Source organism: Gorilla gorilla, chromosome 8 (genome assembly GCF_029281585.2).
Source record: "Gorilla gorilla gorilla isolate KB3781 chromosome 8, NHGRI_mGorGor1-v2.1_pri, whole genome shotgun sequence".
NCBI lineage: Eukaryota > Metazoa > Chordata > Mammalia > Primates > Hominidae > Gorilla > Gorilla gorilla.
Window position 1 is genome coordinate 66,347,347 of NC_073232.2, and position 19,019 is coordinate 66,366,365.

The window sequence follows — 19,019 nt, forward strand, 5'->3', positions numbered from 1 at the left end:
CCCCCAAAGTTCCAGTTTTAGTTTGTCCATTTCTGTGGTATAAATACTCCTACTATGGCTGATTTCAAGCTATTAATGTGAAGTCAACAAAGGCAGAGTTGGTGCTATGGGCTAAACTGGGTGCCCCCCAAATTCATATGCTGAATCCCTAACCCTCAATGTGACTATTTGGAGACAGGGTCTTTAGGCAGTAAATCTGGTTAAATGAGATCATAAGGGTGAGTCCCTAATCCAATACGGCTGATGCCTTAGAAGAAAGGGAAGACAGAGCCCTCTCTCTACCCCATGTAAGGACACAGTGAGAAGGTAACCATCTGCAAGCCATGAGGAGAGCTTCCCCTAAATGAGCTAAATCTGCCTGCATTTGATCTTGGACTTCCCAGCCTCCAGAACTGTGAGAAATAAATGCCTGTTGTTTAAGCTGCCCAGTCTATGGCATTTGTTATGGCAGCCTGAGCTAAGGCAGCTGGGAAGAGGTGAACAGTATGCCTGCTAGGCCGTAGAAGCCAATTGTAGCACACCCTTCCTGGGAGAAGAGTAAGTAGTTCCCTAAATCCTGAGCATAGGCATCCAGGGAGTGGAGGACACAAGTGATGCAGAAAAATTAGATGGGGCAGGAGTATAAAAGGGCTTGGACGACTTGCTAAATAACTTGGGACCGCATTTAACTAAATTCCCTCATTAAAGACCCTATCTTCAAATACAGTCACATTCTGAGGTCCCGGGGTGGGGGTGGGGAGTGGCGGTTAGGACTCCAGCATATGAATTTTGGGGAGGGGACACAATTCGGCCCTTAATAGCTCCAGTTGTGCCACCCTGAGTTGTTTTCCTGAACCCCGCCCATGTCTTTGTAAATAATAACTCTCAACTTCCCCTTTTGAGTAGACCATTTTTTCCTGTCCAAATTCTGATATAGGAAGGGTCTCCAAAATAGCTGCAAAGGGAACCTCAGTCTCAAAAGTTGGGATCCACTATATATCTGCTTTTACTTTCAAGCATTGAAACTAATGTCAATCAACTGCCTTTCTATTCTTAATATTTTATCCAAGAAATCGCTAGAATTCTTTCTCCTTTTAAAAAAAAAAGCAAGTTACAGGCCGGGCGTGGTGGCTCACACCTGTAATCCCAGCACTCTAGGAGGCCGAGGCGGGTGGATCACCTGAGGTCAGGAGTTCGTGGACAGCTTGGCTAATATGACGAAACCCCGTCTCTACTAAAAATACAAAAATTAGCTGGGCATGGTGGCAGGCGCCTGTAATCCCAGCTACCCGGGAGGCTGAGGCAGGAGAATCGCTTGAACCTGGGAGGAGGAGGTTGCAGTGAGCCGACATCGTGCCATTGTACTCCATCCTGGGCGACAAGAGCAAAACTCCGTCTCAAAAACAAAAACAAAAACAAAACAAACAAAAAAACCCACTACCACCAACAAAAACAAGTCACATTGTGGGTTGGGGCCGCTGACAGGAGGAATAAGATGATGTTATGGAGCATTTCCTAGTCCCCTTTCCGACCCCATTTCCCTATTGTCCGACTTCAGGCTTCCAAGTGAGGACAGCACTTCCCAGGCAGTGACCCGCAGTCACTGCCCTCCCAGAGGACGTCCTGCCTCGGGGCCCTGGAAAGTCCACCTTCTCCTAGCGCGGATCCTGAGCTGAGAAGCTCTGTCTGGTACAGCCATCCTATATCGTGGGCTGCTTCTTTCCCCAGGCGAAGCTCAACTTCCTCCCTTTGTTCTGAACCTCTGTGTGGACATCTTCTTTCTTCAAACGCACCACGGTAAAATTCTCGCCTGCCTCGAAACCCCGCCTACCTCTGAGATCTGAGGACGGATACTAAACGCTGGACTTAAGGCAATGTACACATGTAAGCAGGCTCTGTAGGCACTCACTCCGCCCAGGTGCGCGCGTGGCGTAGGGGGAACAGAGAAGCAGGACAGCTCTCCCTCCTTCCCGTGTTCAGTCGTGCGAGATAACAAGAGAGGTCACAGCCTGGCGACCAAAAGGTGCGGCTAACTCCCCTGCCCAAGCTGACTTTCTCTGCAGGGTTCAAGGTTAATTGTGAGGATTTACATTCGCATGCCACACCCGCATCCCCCTCTACGTGGAAATACGTCTTAACTTTCATAACTGCCTTGCCAGCAGGGTATTTTTCGCTAGGGGCGAAGCATCCTTCGCAAGCCACCCAGCTGACCGGCAGCGGAGACAGCTTTCTCGCCCTGCTCGCACGCAAGTAGAAAGGCGCGGCTGAGCCCGTCCCTCCAAACCACGTGGTCTTGCCCGTGCTTAAAAACAAACGCTGAGCCAGGCGCATGCGCCGCGGGCCTCCCCGCACCAGCAGAAGTCGGAGTCGCTGTTGGGGGCGGTGTCTATGGTTGAGCTGAGGGCGCAGGCGCCACGGCCAGTCGAGCTGGGTTCCAAGGCGGCTGGCGGCGGTAGCGTCTCTGTTTCCTTGTGGGCGGCCGCGCGGCCCTGGGTGAGTGTTCGGGGGGCCCGGCCGAATGTCGGGCAGGGGGTGTCGGGGCCCAGCTCAGGCTTCTCGGGCGGCCGCGGCCGCGGCCCCGCGCCTTGGCCTCGCCGTGGTGATTGAGCCTGTCAGCGAGGACGCACTGTAGGGGGTCTTAGGGCCCAGCGCCCGCTTCCGGCGGCGTCACCTGAGACCGGAAGTAGCGCCAAGGAGCGCTCACCTGAGGCGGCATGGAGTCCCTGGCTGGCCAGCGACCCAGCTACTTCTCCGACTTTGTATAAGGCCCCTGCGCGCAGGGTCAGCTGGGTCCTTTTTGATCTCGATTAAAATGCTGGAGCTGTTATTTTAAAGAGAGTTGGGCTAGATGTACGTCCAACGTTTTGGGCGTTGATAGAGTCAAATTGATAAGAGCGTGGGCGGATGAGGCAGGCCGCCTGTAAATGCTGCTGTTACGTGACTTCCACGCAGCGTCTTAACTGCTGTCATCCTGTGACAGGCAGCCCTCGCTTTTCTCCTCAACTTTTCCCATCATCTTCTTGTTGCTTTGTCTCCTCCAATCCATTATCCGCACAGTTGTCCAGGTGGTCTCTGGCATAAAGTAGGTCATGCCATCATCAGCCTACTTAACAGTTTTCAGAGTCATTCCATTGCACTGGGAGTGGAATCCATGCTCGTGTTTTCCCAGGCCTTGTGTGATCTGGCCCTTGCCTGTCCCCTCTCAGAACTGTGCCTGTGTCCGACCAACCCTCCAAATGAGACCCAGCTCGCCCCTGGCTGCGGGAGCCCCAGTGATGGGGGGAGGATGGTGAAGATACTAGTGTCCCAGATGATTAAGCCTTAGAAGATACTCTGCAAGACTTAGGCCATGAACGGAGCCCTCTGCTCTTCTTAACTCAAAGTTAAAAATAAAGTAAAAAATTCGGTGTTCCAGCCTTCTTGCATTTTCACAAGTGCATCAGCTCTTTCTAGTCTTAAAAGTTACGCACGTTGTTGGGAGGCCGAGGTGGGTGGATCACCTGAGGTCAGGAGTTCGAGACCAGCCTTACCAACATGGTGAAACCCTGTCTTTACTAAATACGAAAAATTAGCCGGGCGTGATGGCATATGCCTGTAATCCCAGCTAATCGGGAGGCCAAGGCAGGAGAATCGCTTGAACCCGGAAGTTAGAGGTTGCAGTGAGCCTGGCGGAGGTTGCACTCCAGCCTGGGCAACCGGAGGGAAATTCCGTCTCAAAAAAAAAAAAAAAAAATTTCACACGTTGTTTCCTTGCAAGACGTTCACTTTACTTTCGACCTGACTGACTCATCAGATGTCACTTTATCAGAGAGGCCTCCTTGACCCCACATCTACCTCCACAATTTCAATTTGGTTTCTCTCATTTTGTCAGAAAGCCTTGTACTTTCCTCTTAACAGCAGTCACCACAATTATATTTGTATATGTGTGTGTGTGTGTGTGTGTGTGTATATATATGTGTATATATATATATATAGTTTTTAAATGTCTGTTTTTCCCATGAGACTCTAAGCTCTTTGGGGACAGGAATTAGTTAACCTAGTACATTGCCTGGTGTAATTAACTCTCAGTAACTATTTGTTAAATGTATGATTTCTTTCTTTCTTTTTTTTTTTTTTTTTTTGAGACAGAGTCTTGCCCTGTCGCCCAGGCTGGAGTGCAGTGGTGCGATCTCGCTCACTGCGGCCTCCGCCTCCTGGGTTCAAGCGATTCTCCTGCCCCAGCCTCTTGAGTAGCTGGGATTACAGGCGCGCGCCTCCATGCCCAGCTAATTTTTGCATTTTTAGTAGAGACGGGATTTCACTATGTTGGTCAGGCTGGTCTCGAACTTCTGACCTCGTGATCCTCCCGCCTCGGCCTCCCAAAGTGCTGGGATTACAGGCATGAGCCACCGCTCCCGGCAAATGTATGATTTATTTCACTTCTGAAATTCTTTAACCTGATAAGAGCCTTCTGGTTTCCAGCTCTCACTTCCAGAAGACTTGGTTTTCTGGCCATTGCCAGATACTAAGTGGCTTCTTGAACCCTTTCTCCCATTTCCAGGCCCCTTCTGTTTTTTTTTTGTTTGTTTGTTTGTTTTTGTTTTTTTAAACCTACCCAGCTTGGACCCTGAAGTCAGTTGCTTCAGCTACTCTTCTCAGCATCTTCAACCCCATGACCCTTTTGCGCTACCATTTCTGCTCTGAAAACCCTCAATAGTGACATTTCCCCCAGGACTGCGAATTACTGAAGGAGGAGATTGTTCAGCCCCGGAGATTGTTAGCAGTCTATGGCTTTGCGGGGCTGGGGGGATCCTCAGGTAGGTCCTCCACAGCAATCATCAGTGTTTGTTCCCTGTCAACTCCCTTTTCTCTTGTACAGGACATTTATTCCAGACTCTTAGTCTTTAGCCCCAGTGCCAACTTTGTCTCCTGACTCAGGAACTTCCCAACTTGCTGCTTTGTGGGATATTTTGTCTGTAATCCACTTCAGCTTCCCTCCTTTCCACCTGCAAATTTAGATCTATCAGGAATCCTCCTTCTGCCAGAGTCCGAGAAAGATGTGTTGTGCCTCCTGTTCATTTCTGCTTGCGACCTTCCACTTTTGCTGTCTCTTTTGGTACACCTTTCTGGGTTATCTCCTCTGTCTCCCTCCAGCCATTACGTGCTCTAGTTTTTCTTGCCCTAGTTCTCTCCCTACCCCCAACAAATCCATTATTACTTTATCACTGTAGCTGTCTCCCTGCCAGAGGCAAGCTCTTTAAAGGACAGGCCACTCTCTTGTGGCCTCCATTTCCTCATCCACTCCTTACACACCAACTACATTTCAACCACTACAGTCTGGTTTTTGGCCCTATCGCTCCACTGAAACTTTTTTATTTTTTCGAGACAGAGTTTCACTCTTGTTGCCCAGGCTGGAGTTCTGTGGTGTGATCTCAGCTCACTGCAACCTCTGCCTCCTGGGTTCAAGCGATTCTCGTGCCTCAGCCTCCCGAGTAGCTGGGATTACAGGCATGCACCACCACGCCTGGCTAATTTTTGTATTTTAGTAGAGATGGGGTTTCACCATGTTGGGTCAGGCTGGTCACGAACTCCTGACCTCAGGTGATCCACCCGCCTTGGCCTCCCAAAGTGCTGGGATTACAGGTGTGAGCCACCAAGCCTGGCCTGAAACTTCTTTTACCAAGGTAAATGGTGACCCATTGGTATCCAAATTCACTCAGCCTTTTCTAATTCACTGGACGCTCTTCCTCCTTTTTTATTATTAGAAGTTTTCCCCAAACTTCTTTATTTTTAACCTTGTCTTTACACTACAATACTATTGCTTTTTGATATTATTTTACAGAAATAGAAAAATGGTTACTTAATATTTTTGGTTGAATTGGCATCCTTTTTTCTTAAAAAGAAATCCTCGTGTGTGCAAATAAGAAAAATGAAAACAGAATTGTTAACTGCCAGCTAGTACAGACACTCTGAGCTGGAATCCTGCTCCCTCTGTTGGAAAGTGAGGTGAGCTGAACCTTCCTCTTGAAAATAATCAGCAGGCCCCAAAAGAAGGAACTTTCTCACTGTGTTCACTTTTTAACCTTTCCAATGTTGGCCTCCTCGTACCCTCCAAAATGATCTTAGGTACCTGTCAGAGCCTTGGGAACCCTGGAACTGCTCACTCTGCTGATGTGTCCACGTGTCACCCAGACTTTCCCTTGAGCTCAGATTTGCATTTCTGACTGCATGCTGCAAATGGTACTGATTACATGTAAGCTGCTTGCCAGTCCTGCTTCCTATCTGCTTCCTTTTTGAGAGTCTCATTTTTGTGACTGAATTCACTGGTGACTCATTTGTCCAGACCAAACTTTTTATTATTTTAGACTTAGCTCTGAACCTCACTTCCTTTCAGCAGATATTGAGCACCTCCTATATATCAGACCATGCATGGCCCATGTGTTCAAATCTCAGTTCCTCCGTGATATTTCTTGGGCCCCAGACACCATATATAGTTCGCTCGATGCTCGTGTGACCTCTTGTCCGTGTCCCGGGCTAGCTGACCTGCCCTGCTCTGTTGTTAACTGACACGCTGCTGCTCCAGTGGATAGCCACTCGGGTGTAGATGATGCTGAATTCTTTGTATCCCAGTGCTTTATTGCTGGGCTTATTTTACTTAATAAGGGATGAGTGGGGCCCATTGGGGGAACTTGTCATTTAACAGAAAAGTTACAGTGCTCAAAGAAATCTTATTCACAGTTAAACAAAAAGCAAGACTGATTTTTGGTTATCGTTTTGCTTTTTAATATATTTATTAGATGTGATAGTTGTATAGGTAATATAGTGAATATATTCTCCTTAAAGCAGCAGGTCCTGAGTATGTGGAGTACAATGTGAACATTCCCCGTTATTTTTCCCTGTGCTTTCTCTTCCCCCTTCTGACTTAAAGGCTTAGTTTGTATCCTGCCGGATCATTCTGTGTGCAGGATACATACTTTTTTCAACATAAGTGTGTTCATACCATGAATTTTTTCACTTAACATGGCTTTTATATCAGTATACAGAATATACTTAGTAGTTACATTAAACTATTAAAAATGTGCTGCACTAAACATCCTTGCACCTGTGTGTGACTAGTTCTCTGGAATAAATACCTAGAATTGCCTTGACAAAGGTCATGTGCATTTAATTTAATAGATATTGCTAAGTTGTCCCTGCAAAGGGCTTTACTAATTTATATTCTCAGCAGCACTATGTGAGGGGGGATCCTTCTCCTTGTCTGTATTGGATTTATCAGGCTTTGAATTCTTGCTAACCTGATGGGTGAGAAATTATACTGTGTATTAAAATGGAGGTTTTTTTTTTTTTTTGAGATTGAGTCTCACTCTGTTGCCTATGCTGGAATGCAGTGGTGAGATCTCATCTCACTGCAACCTCCGCCTCCTGGGTTCAAGTGATTCTCCTGCTTCAGCCTCCCGAGTGGCTGGGATTACAGGTGCTCACCATCATGCCCAGCCAATTATTGTATTTTTAGTAGAGATCGGGTTTCACCATGTTTGCCAGGCTGGTCTCAAACTCCTGACCTTAAGTAATCTGCCCGCTTCAGCCTCCCAAAGTGTTGGGATTACAGATGTGAGCCATCGTGCCCAGCCTATTTTTGAGAATATTTTAATTAATCTTTTAAAAAAACTTTAAATTTATTTTACAAGGTCTTGCTCTTTTGCCCAGGCTAGAGTGCAGTTGTGCAATCATGGCTCACTGCAGCCTCCATCTCCCAGGCTCAAGTGATCCTCCTGCCTCAGCCCCTTGAGTAACTGGGACTATAGGTACACATCACCAGGCCTGACTAAGGTTTTAAATTTTTAGTAGAGACAAGGTCTCATTATCTTTCCCAGGCTGGTCTCGAAGTCCTGAGCTCGCTGTGTTTCCCTGGCTGGTCTCTATCCTCCCGCTTTGGCCTCCCAAAGTGCTGGGATTACAGGACTGAGCCACTTGCCTGGCCTAATTAATCTTCTGAGCTTCTGACTTGTTCAAAGCTCCTATTTACTGGATAGGTATTCAGCCTAGGAATTTCTAGTCTCAGATTCACACAGAAGCTCTTTCCTAACATCACTGTTCCTATGCATTACAGTTGATCTTGCCACTATATTATAAATCATTTGTGTCATAATGAAATGAAGATGCTAACTTGGAAAACAGCAGCCAAATGACTTCAGCTGTTTTGAAGAATATTCCATGGCCATCACCCCAGGATTTTGGTGGCTGGCTTTCTTAGCTGGCTGCCTAAATGTTCTTTGTTGATGATACTGCATTTCTTTTTCTGGTTAATTTTTCTTATTTATTATCAGAACTCAAGAAGATACGTTGTCCCTTTTTGGTAAATTAATACTTGGAAACTTGAATTTATGTAGTTGGAAGATTATTACTTGATCTTTTGAGAAACCAGTCTGCTCTAATTATAAAATATTTAAGAACTACAATGAATCCTATATAACGAAGACTTATAAATTTTTTTTCCTTTTAGGTAGTCTGTAGAGAATGCCAAATGAGGGAATCCCCCACTCAAGTCAAACTCAGGAGCAAGACTGTTTACAGAGTCAACCTGTCAGTAATAATGAAGAAATGGCAATCAAGCAAGAAAGTGGTGGTGATGGGGAGGTGGAGGAGTACCTGTCCTTTCGTTCTGTGGGTGACGGGCTGTCCACCTCTGCTGTGGGGTGCGCATCAGCAGCTCCGAGGAGAGGGCCAGCCCTGCTGCACATCGACCGACATCAGATCCAGGCGGTAGAGCCTAGCGCCCAGGCCCTTGAGCTGCAGGGTTTGGGTGTGGACGTCTATGACCAGGACGTGCTGGAACAGGGAGTGCTTCAGCAGGTGGACAATGCCATCCATGAGGCCAGCCGTGCCTCCCAGCTCGCTGACATGGAGAAGGAGTATCGGTCGGTCCTGGATGACCTCACGTGAGTGCAGCCCATCTTCTTCCTTTCAAAGTGGTGGTAAAACATGACAGGGATATTCAGGTAATGGAGAACTCTAGTATTCCAGAAGTTTAGGAGATGTGTAGAACCTTTTATTTGGAGGACAGAGTCAATAAGGGCAGTCCTCAACCTCATCTTTGAGTCCCAGCCCTTCCCCTTAGGAGTGGCATTGTACATGGTAGTTAGAGTCTCTGTCCAGCTCGTGAAAGCCAATTGCATGCATAATGTCCAGAAGAGAAGGGCTGTTCACCAGCATGTGCACAGAGTGATCTCAGGAGAGGTGCACCTAAATTCGGGTGTTTCCTATTCGAGATGCCAGGAATACATTGCGCCCCCTTCACATTTTTCTCTGTGCGGTAGCTTCTTTCTAGCTTACTGTCCCCAAACTTAGTGTTCAGTCCTTGGGCAATTTTTCAGATTTGCATTTCTAGAAATAATAAAGACTCCCCGGTTTTCTTTTCTTCCATCCTTGTTCTGACTCTGGAAATGGAGATTTTATTTGTGTCTTAGAGAGGGAGAAGACTTGAGCTGTTTTGAGCATAGCACGTTAATGGGGAAGAAGGGGAGGCTGTAGACCTGAGCAAGGGTAGGAGGTGAGGACAGGAGAGGGGAAGTGGGAGGGGTTGAGCTCACTTATCATTGCTGCTTGGCCCCCTGTTGGGCAGTGTTCTGGGCAGTGTCAGGTAAGCAAGAAAGAAGGCGAGGGCTGAACGGGATGGAGGATGGAGCAGTGTCACAGAGGATAGCTGGGGAGGGTGGAGTGTGGAGCTCTCATGAATGTGGTTGTTGGTACTTCAAAGACATGTTTTCTGCTAACCATTCCCTGGTGTGTTCTTTTGGCCTCCTCAGGAGCAGGTGCTCGTTCATGGTTATAGTCTGAGTGTTGAGGACCTCAACTCTTTATAATGATACTTTTACATTTGATCTTGGAAATGTGTCCTCTTTCTCCAGAGGTGACAGAGGAGAGTTGTGGGGTCGCCAGTAATGTGGTGTCTCAGCCAGTAATACGCATTGTTTATCCTGTAATCCACAGAGGATACAAACAGCAAATTACATAAGCATCAAGAAGATTGAATTTGTGTTTTGAAAATTGGAAGCTACAATTCTATGGTGTCTATTTTAGGAGTAATTTATTTTAAATTGATTTGTTTTCTTTGCACCACAAAGTTTAATGCTGTAGTAAGTGAATATTCCATTTATGTAGAAGAAAAATATTGTCGCAGATGTGTAATTTATATAAGAAAATGTTTAAGCATTTTTAGGATGCTTCCAGACTTTGGAAGGCTTCCGTAACGGGCTTAAAAAACCCATGTATGCATTTTTTCATGTAAAAGGACAACTTATTGCACATTGTTCTAGCATAGTGTGTTGAATAAAGTAGGCACTTAAATAATGCTTGTAGAATGAATGAAGCAGCTTACAAATGGGAACAAGCTGATCTAAATCAGCTAGATAAAAGAAAACACTAGCAGTCATCTTAAACCTCTAATGATCCTACAAGTTTTATTTGTGGCCAATAAGGGTATGTATTCTGGTTTAGTTTCCTTTATCTTTTAGTTAATAAGAAGTAAAAGGGACATGTTTTTAGCATTTTTCTCTTTATATTATGCTATAAAAATGTTATCAGAGTGGAAAATAGACAATTTATCTTATTTTTCAGGTCATGTACGACATCCCTAAGGCAAATCAATAAAATTATTGAACAGCTTAGCCCTCAAGCTGCCACCAGCAGAGACATCAACAGGAAACTAGATTCTGTAAAACGACAGAAGTATAATAAGGTGATTCAGAATAACATTCAGTATTGCATTTTTGAAAAAGTCATCATTTAGGGGCACTTAATTTAGGAAGTATTTTAAAAAGTGCTTATAAGATGTGAAGCAAATACTTATAATTACAATAGAGAAATTTTGGGTTTCTTTTGTATGTTTAATCTTTCTGCTGTTTTCCTTTAACATCCCATTCTATTGCATTTAAAAAAACACACATACATAGACACACACATCCATACGTATACAGTTGCTCCTTGATTTACAACAGGGTTACATCCCGACAAACCCATCGTAAATTGAAAATATTGTTAGTCAAAAATGCATTAAATACCCTGAAAAACCTATCTTAAAGTCAAAATATTGTAAGTCAAACCATAGTTAAGTCCAGAGGCTCCTCAGTTTATAATGGGGTTATGCCCTGATAAACCCATCACAAAGTTGAAAAATTGCAAGTCAGACCATGATAAGTTGGAGACCATCTGTGTATTTGAGAAAAGTTCCTTTTTGGTGTTGCTTGCCTCACTTGGGTGCACTTCCTTAGTTTTCCTGCATCACCATTTCTTTGGCTTAGGGTCACACTGGCCTCAGTCTCCTGGTCTCGTGTGAACTCTTTTCTGCTTAGCCCTTGCTTCCTCTGATTGCCTCCACTCTGTTTCTTGGCGGTGCAGCCATTGACCCTCACACACCTTTGCTGACTGTTGCGAGAGCTTGGCCCTTCCTCCCACCTTGGGTATTACAGTCAGCACCCAGCCACACTGGGGTTGTACTTAGCTTTGGAAAACTTAAGGGTAGGGAATATTTGTTACTTAGGATATTATTTTTATGAAGTTTGAAACTTTTTTTAAGGATTTATGTACAGCTTTGTGAGGTCTGAAACATTTTTTATGATTTATGTACCCCTTTGTGAAAATACATTGCAATAGATAGGAATGACTAGCTGTAACCATTTCAGTTCTGCCATCCCAACTTGTGCTTACAGTTGATTCACTGCAGTGAGTAGAGTCCTTGTATCTTTTCTTTAAGCTCTCCAGGGGGCAGGGCTGTGCGTTGGTTCAGTTCATGTGGCCCTCCTTTTATTATACTTTCCACTCACCAGTCTGTTACCTGCACTACCCCATCTTCTCTCACTGGCTTCCAGAATAGCAGCCCAAAGGTCAAAGCTAGCAGTTGCCCAAGGCAGGTGGGTCCTCCCAAATCAGAGAGAGGACATCTGGTCTCTTGTGGGAGCATGTGAAATTGATGTGCAGAGACCTTCTTGGGCTTCTAGTGGGCTGGAATTTCAAGGGTGTAGAGCATCAAACTTGAGACCACTTCAGGTCCTAGTCTAACTTAATTATGCATTCTTGTCTTTAGCAGCTCTTTGATGGTTAGAGGTAGACTATTCAGAGGGAAAGTGCTTTAAACAGAATGTTGCCGAGAGAAAAACTGAGAAAAAACAAATTGCAAGTCATTGCAGTGTGGCATTTATGTTCAGGATTTCCCCTTGTCCCACACTCGTATTTGAAGTTGAAACATTATTGACCTTGGAAAGATGAACCAGGTACCACAGGCCCAGTTCATTGGGCCTCTCCAGTGAAGCCCAAGGGCACATATCTGAGTTCTGGTGATGTGGAAGGGAACAAGACAAAGAGGAGTCTGGAGTGGCCAGGGTGGAGAGGCATGGCAAGATATATTTTTTCTTAAAGCTTTTTGATTAGGTAGAATACTAAAAGGACAGTCATAAATATAGTAGGTTATCAAAGGAGACTAACTTTTTCAACTGAACATTTGTGTTTTTATTTCTTATCTTATGGCCTGTTGACTTCCATAGCCCATTGGTTCTGAATCAGAAACACAGAGTAGTTTAGGGATTTGCCCAGTGTGTAAGGGGGAAACCAAGTAGAACAAGTCCACCTTTCAGGTCAGTGCCCGTGTATTTAAGGGCTCGGGCACATAGAAGGCAGTCTGCCGCCCTCAGGAGAGCATGGGGGTGCAGGCATGCCTGTCTGCTGGGAATATTCACGGCCCCTTTACTCCTAGAAAAGTGGTAGTTGCTCACATAGGGCTCTCTAGTAATAGTAATGTATGGAATTTTTATGTAATGTATATTATTTTTATTTTACTTTGGATTTAAGTTTAAAATTTCATAATGCTATCTTTTGTATTTAACAATAAATCACTTCATTGCTGTTTTCTGTCTTCTATATTTACCATTCAAGGAACAACAGCTAAAAAAGATCACTGCAAAACGAAAGCATCTCCAGGCCATCCTTGGAGGAGCAGAGGTGAAAATTGAACTAGATCACGCCAGTCTGGAAGAGGATGCAGGTGAGGATGCTAGGAGCAGTTTCTCTGTGTTCTTGAATTGATGCCTGATGCCTGTAGTCTCTTTAGTCTTTGCCTGGGTTTTGAGAAAAATACGTTTCTTTGCCTTAGTGTCAAAACAGATTTAGGAAAATTTTATTCTCTACACCTGCAGAACCAAATCCCTCTCAAAGAGAATTAAAGTAAACTTTTAACTCAGTTCATAGGAGGCTGCTGGTACACATTTATTATTACATTTAATACACTGGAAATCTTAAACATTCTTATATTGTTAATTTGATAAAGACAACTAGCATCATGATTAAATTACATGTTGGAAGCCCAACATCATTAATCGCATTTGTAGAATGGCTCTCACATGTCTTTAAAGAGCGTATTTGGCAGGCTTTCCAAGCATCAGTTTAAGAAAAGACATCTTCATTCAGGTACTCTGGGCAGTATTTCATTTACATTACTGTCTTGGATGGTTGTCTTTTGGAAAACTTTTTGGGAAAATTCGTAAGCTCTGGAACTAAATTATCTTTGCAGTCGTGTGTGTGTATGTGTACAAATTGGTGGCTGCATAGGCATTGACTATTTGAAATACAGATTAAAGCTGCTTAGCATTAAATTCTCTAAGCAACTAGTTTCTACTAGCTTTAGAAGTTTATTCAGTAAGATGAGAATTGTTATGAAGAATTAATTGAAGCAATAGAGAAATATGTATATTTTTGAAACAGAGTTTCACTCTTGTTGCCCAAGTTGGAGTGCAATGGCACCATCTCAGCTCACTGCAACCTCTGCCTCCCGGGTTCAAGCGATTCTCCTGCCTCAGCCTCCCAAGTAGCTGGGATTACAGGCGCATACCACCATGCCCAGCTAATTTTTTCTATTTTTAGTAGAAACAGGGTTTCACCATGTTAGCCAAGCTGGTCTCGAACTCCTGACGTCAGGTGATCTGCCCACCTTGGCCTCCCAAAGTGCTGGGATTACAGGTGTGAGCCACTGCACCCAGCCCAAAAGTACGTGGTTTTAAAGTTCAGCCTCTCAGAATTCATTAGGCCTATGACCAGTGCTTTTAACTGCTGTGTACTATGTTTCTCATTGATAACAGATGTTTGTTCCTGTCTGGCCGTCTCAGATCTGCTGTTGTCTTTCACCTCCTACTGTGACTTTGGTAGTAGGGTTAATAGCTGCCTGTTAGGGTTAATAGCTAAAAATTTGGTAGTAGGGTTAATAGCTACATTGTCTAGGGTTAATAGCTACCTCCTCAAATCCGAGAGCCCCTTTTTATCCTTGTTCCACTCTGCCTGTCCACAGCAGCTGACACTTCTGTTCCTTGTGGGATCCCTGCTTCTCTACTGGTTTTCTTTTTAGCCCTCTGACTACTTCTGCATAGTTATTTCTGGCCATATCTTAAATATTGATGTCTCTCAGGATTTCTCTGAGCACTCTTCTTGTTCTACTGCCTCTCCCTGGTTATCTATTCCCCATGGCTTTTGCAGCCACCTAGGTTCTACTAGTACCTTATACAGATCTGTAGACATCTGGCTTTGCTCTTTTTTTGAGTTCCTGGTTCCTATTATATCTCTCCGTCTGGACACCAGCCAACACTTGAAGACATGAACTGAAATTGGAAGTTACACCATAACTGTAAAGTCACCCAGAAAGTATCCCTCTTTCATTAGTTGAAATCCATCTCCGGCAAAATTACCACATAACCAAAATACCAAAAGACCTAAGGCTTAATAGGAAGCAAAATACTCAGTGTAAAGACCTAAGGCTTAATTGAGGCAAAATACTCAGTGTAAAGGAAAAGATTTGTTAAATGGACTATATATAAAACCAAGAACTTCTGTTCATCAGAAGATAGCATTTAGGGCAAGATACTGAGCTGGGGAGGATATTTGCAATACATGTGTGAATCAAAGGACTCAAATCTAGGATATATAAAGAACTAGAAATCATTTAAAGAAACAGACAAACAAAAATGGGCGAAAGACTGGAACACTTCCTACACAAAAAAGGCTGTCCAAAAGATAAATTCATGAAAGGCACCTATTTTGTTAGTCATCAGGGAAATGTAAATTATAGCCATAATGTGGTACCACTACACATCTACCAAAATAGCTAACATGGAATGACAAGAATATACACCAGTTGGAACTTTCTGACACAGTTGATGGGACTTTGGAAGGTAACACTTTGGAAAACTGACAGTGTCTACCAAAGCTTAGCATACCCAGATATATATATATAAAAATAAAACCAAAAGATGTGCATCAGAATATTCATAGCAACATTATTCCTAGTAGCCAAAACCTGGAAGCCACTCAAATGTGCATTAACAGTGAGAGTTAACAAACTACAGCTACATTCAACAGTAAGGATGCAGCTCAAAAGCATAATGTTGCATGAAGGAAGGTGGACACAGGGCACAAACATTTCCACTTACGTAGCGTTCAGAGACAGGCACAACTTGTCTGTACGTTAGGAGTCCAGGTCCATCATTATCTTGGGGGGCGTAGAGGCTGGGAGGTAGCCTGAAGGGCTCATCTGGTGGTGCTAGTAATTTCTGTTAGTTGATATGGCTGCTAGTTTATGAGTACATTTTTTCTGAATATTCACTGAGTTCTACACTTAATGATTTGTGCACTTTCAGATGTATGTTTTATTTCAGTGCAAGTTTAATGAAAAACTGGGTATCATTGGCCTGCAAGAATCGTAGATTTTAGAATATGGATTCCTTCCTATTAAGCCTTAGGTCTTTTGGTATTTTGGTTATGTGGTAATTTTGCCAGAGATGAATTTCAACTAATGAAAGAGGGATACTTTCTGGGGACTTCACACTTATGGTGTAACTTCCAATTTTAGTTCATGTCTTCAAGTCAGTTAACTTCACATATCTAACACAGTGCTGCTGTCCAATAGACCTTTTTGCAGTGATGAAAATGTTCTCTGTGTTGCCCATTATAGTAGCCATTAGTCATGTGTAGCTCTTGAGCACTTCAAAAAGGGCAAGTGCAACTGTGGAACTGAGTTTTTAACTTAATGTAATTTAAATTTAAATAGCTGCAGGTGACTGGTAACTGCCATGCTGGGCAGCGTAGAGCTGACATTTATGTTTTTCCTTTTTAGGTACATGGTGATCCCTGTTTTTGGTTTTACTGTCTCTTGAATTTAAGTCCATCTGAATGTTGGTTTTAGCAATGACGTGAGAACTTCAGAGCTTGCTTCCTCATGGACGACTACTCAGCTGATAAGGAAACACAGCTAAACTTGACTGTTTATAACTGTATTTATAGAGTAATAAGCCTATCTTTGGATGGCAGAGAGTATATTTATAGTGAAATATTTTGGGGAAAAGTTACTGAGAAGTTGTCTTTTTGAACAGGAATATATTAAATATAGCGTGGTGCTATAATAAATTTTATTCTGTCCTTCATATGTAACATGCTTTAGTACATGGATGATTCTTTTTTTATATGAGTTACTTGTAGCTGCCTAATATTTCTTGAAAGAGTGAGCATTTCTTTTGTACCCTTGGAAAGTTTCATGCTAGTGCGAAATGCATTGCTATTGTTCTTTCAGAGCCGGGGCCATCCAGTCTTGGCAGCATGCTCATGCCTGTCCAGGAGACTGCCTGGGAAGAGCTCATCCGCACTGGCCAGATGACACCTTTTGGTACCCAGATCCCTCAGAAACAGGAGAAAAAGCCCAGAAAAATCATGCTCAATGAAGCATCAGGCTTCGAAAAGTATTTGGCAGATCAAGCAAAACTGTCTTTTGAAAGGAAGAAGCAAGCTTGTAATAAAAGAGCAGCTAGAAAAGCTCCAGCCCCAGTCACGCCTCCAGCCCCAGTGCAAAATAAAAACAAACCAAACAAGAAAGCCAGAGTTTTGTCCAAAAAAGAGGAGCGTTTGAAAAAGCACATCAAGAAACTCCAGAAGAGGGCTTTGCAGTTCCAGGGGAAAGTGGGATTGCCAAAGGCAAGGAGACCTTGGGAGTCAGACATGAGGCCAGAGGCAGAGGGAGACTCTGAGGGTGAAGAGTCTGAGTATTTCCCCACAGAGGAGGAGGAAGAGGAGGAAGATGACGAGGTGGAGGGGGCAGAGGCGGACCTGTCTGGAGATGGTACTGACTATGAGCTGAAGCCTCTGCCCAAGGGCGGGAAACGGCAGAAGAAAGTGCCAGTGCAGGAGATTGATGATGACTTTTTCCCAAGTTCTGGGGAAGAAGCTGAAGCTGCTTCTGTAGGAGAAGGAGGAGGAGGAGGTCGGAAAGTGGGAAGATACCGAGATGATGGAGATGAAGATTATTATAAGCAGCGGTTAAGGTCGGTCTGTGGGGATTATAAATACATCGTACTGTTTGCTTTATCTTAGGTGACAGGTTTATTAATATGTAAGCGTTCTAGATCCAGCTTAATATATTAGACCCCCCGATTATACAGAGGTTGGATTTCTGCAGCCTTAACCTGCTAGAAGCAGTGGGGCCCCTGAGTCCTTAATGATGCTGGCCCCAAATGCATGTACTTCTAGGTCTTTAGTTGGATTTGGAGGCAAGTCTAAGATGAAAAACTTAAGGGAAGGCTGGGGCAAGAGGCATACAGAGGGCTGAGTGTGAGCTGTGTCGCCTTTATACCGACAGTCACCCTAGAATGAGTATCAGGAAAAAGAAAAGGGTGAATTAATGCATACTGGATAGGGGTTTCTGTTTTCCCTTTTGAAGCAGGAAAGTAATTTTAGAGAACTTTTCTTCAAAAAAGAGCTGAAACTTAAGCTTTGGCATAGAAAGAATAAGCTTGCTTTTGTAAATCCTTCCTTTGTCTTGAGAAAATAGTCATCTGCATAATTATAAGCCACCATCATGCAAAAAGTGTACTTTGTATGCACAGCATACCTTTCTTTTCACTGTTGTTTTTTATGTTAGAGACTGACTTTGGCTTTTAGCTCCATGACATTGTCATTGTATAAAGCAAGCACCATAAAAGGGAAGGTGAACATGTGAAACATGAAGTCTGAATTGCATATTGACACACATTTTCTGAGAGCCAGGAAAAATAATCTGCATTGCAGGCCTCCCCATGGTGGCCCACTGAACACTGTGCTACTGCCGCACATTTCAAGTCTCCTTGACTTAGAGCTCACTTAGCTCTAAGGAAGTCAAAGGGAAAAAGGAACCTTATTACTTTTAAAATACTTGATAGTGGGATGGCTTTTTCCCAATCCTCAACAGTTTTTTCTTATTTCTCAAGGTGAAGAGACCTAGTTTGTTGTATTTATTGGCCTTTGTGAGTGAAGGTTGACCTGGTGTTTTTTCTTGTTACTTAGAACTGCTCATTAACCCCTGTCGAGACACTACAGACATTTCCATAACCTTTCCAAAATAGATGTGTCAGAATTCTTTTAAACAGTAATTTGAGGACCTGTGACTTAAATCCTGTTCTTTAGAGTTGCGGCACTCACATTCTAGTAGCACCTTATGTAGTAATGCACAGATGAGGGCTGGCTTATATTTGTCATCCCTCAGCACAGCTTTCGTTTCTGTGCACGTTTATTACCTGTAAAGTTGTTTGAGGAATGTTGCCCAGTACTCTTGAACAGTGAGCAGTGTCAGACTTTTTCTTAACTACTGCAAGGAATTAATAAAAGTGTTAATCTCAACATATTGATTATAAATGGAGCAATATATATTTTTCCAGTTAAATTGGGTCAATATTAAATATGTTTAAAATATATCAGTATTTTGATCAAGAGCAATTTATTTTGATTGAATTTTAAATGTGGGTTTAGTTTAATTTGATGGCAATAAGTTTTTCTTAATAATGTTAAGATTGTAAAACAATTTATTATTTCCAGAGCCAATATTTTGCTAAAGCTACAGTAAAATCTCAAATGAATTTCAGAAATATCAATAACTCTTAATTGCCACCAAAATACAATAGCTCTTAACATTTTATAGCTACAGTTATTAAGGCTGTTAAACTGCAGATATCCACATTGAAATATTTGTATTACATCTCCTTTGGTGCTGTTTGGATTGGGGG

At 43.5% G+C, this 19,019-nt stretch overlaps 1 protein-coding gene across 6 annotated transcripts in view; it reads left to right on the top strand.

The window, feature by feature from the left end:
* The first annotated feature begins 2,311 nt into the window (after positions 1-2,311).
* Positions 2,312-19,019, top strand: part of LOC101127903 (chimeric ERCC6-PGBD3 protein) — an 82,929-nt gene continuing 66,221 nt past the window's right edge. For 2 of the 6 annotated variants that reach the window (XM_004049391.4, XM_004049392.3), the window contains exons 1-5: positions 2,312-2,472; positions 8,462-8,897; positions 10,576-10,696; positions 12,886-12,994; positions 16,562-17,306. In XM_004049391.4, coding sequence (XP_004049439.3) covers positions 8,476-8,897; positions 10,576-10,696; positions 12,886-12,994; positions 16,562-17,306 — 1,397 coding nt within the window. In that variant the 5' untranslated portion in view covers positions 2,312-2,472; positions 8,462-8,475. The remainder of the gene's footprint in view (positions 2,473-8,461; positions 8,898-10,575; positions 10,697-12,885; positions 12,995-16,561; positions 17,307-19,019) is intronic. The other 4 variants (XM_019035449.3, XM_055353926.2, XM_063709754.1 and 1 more) reach the window with 4 other exon arrangements.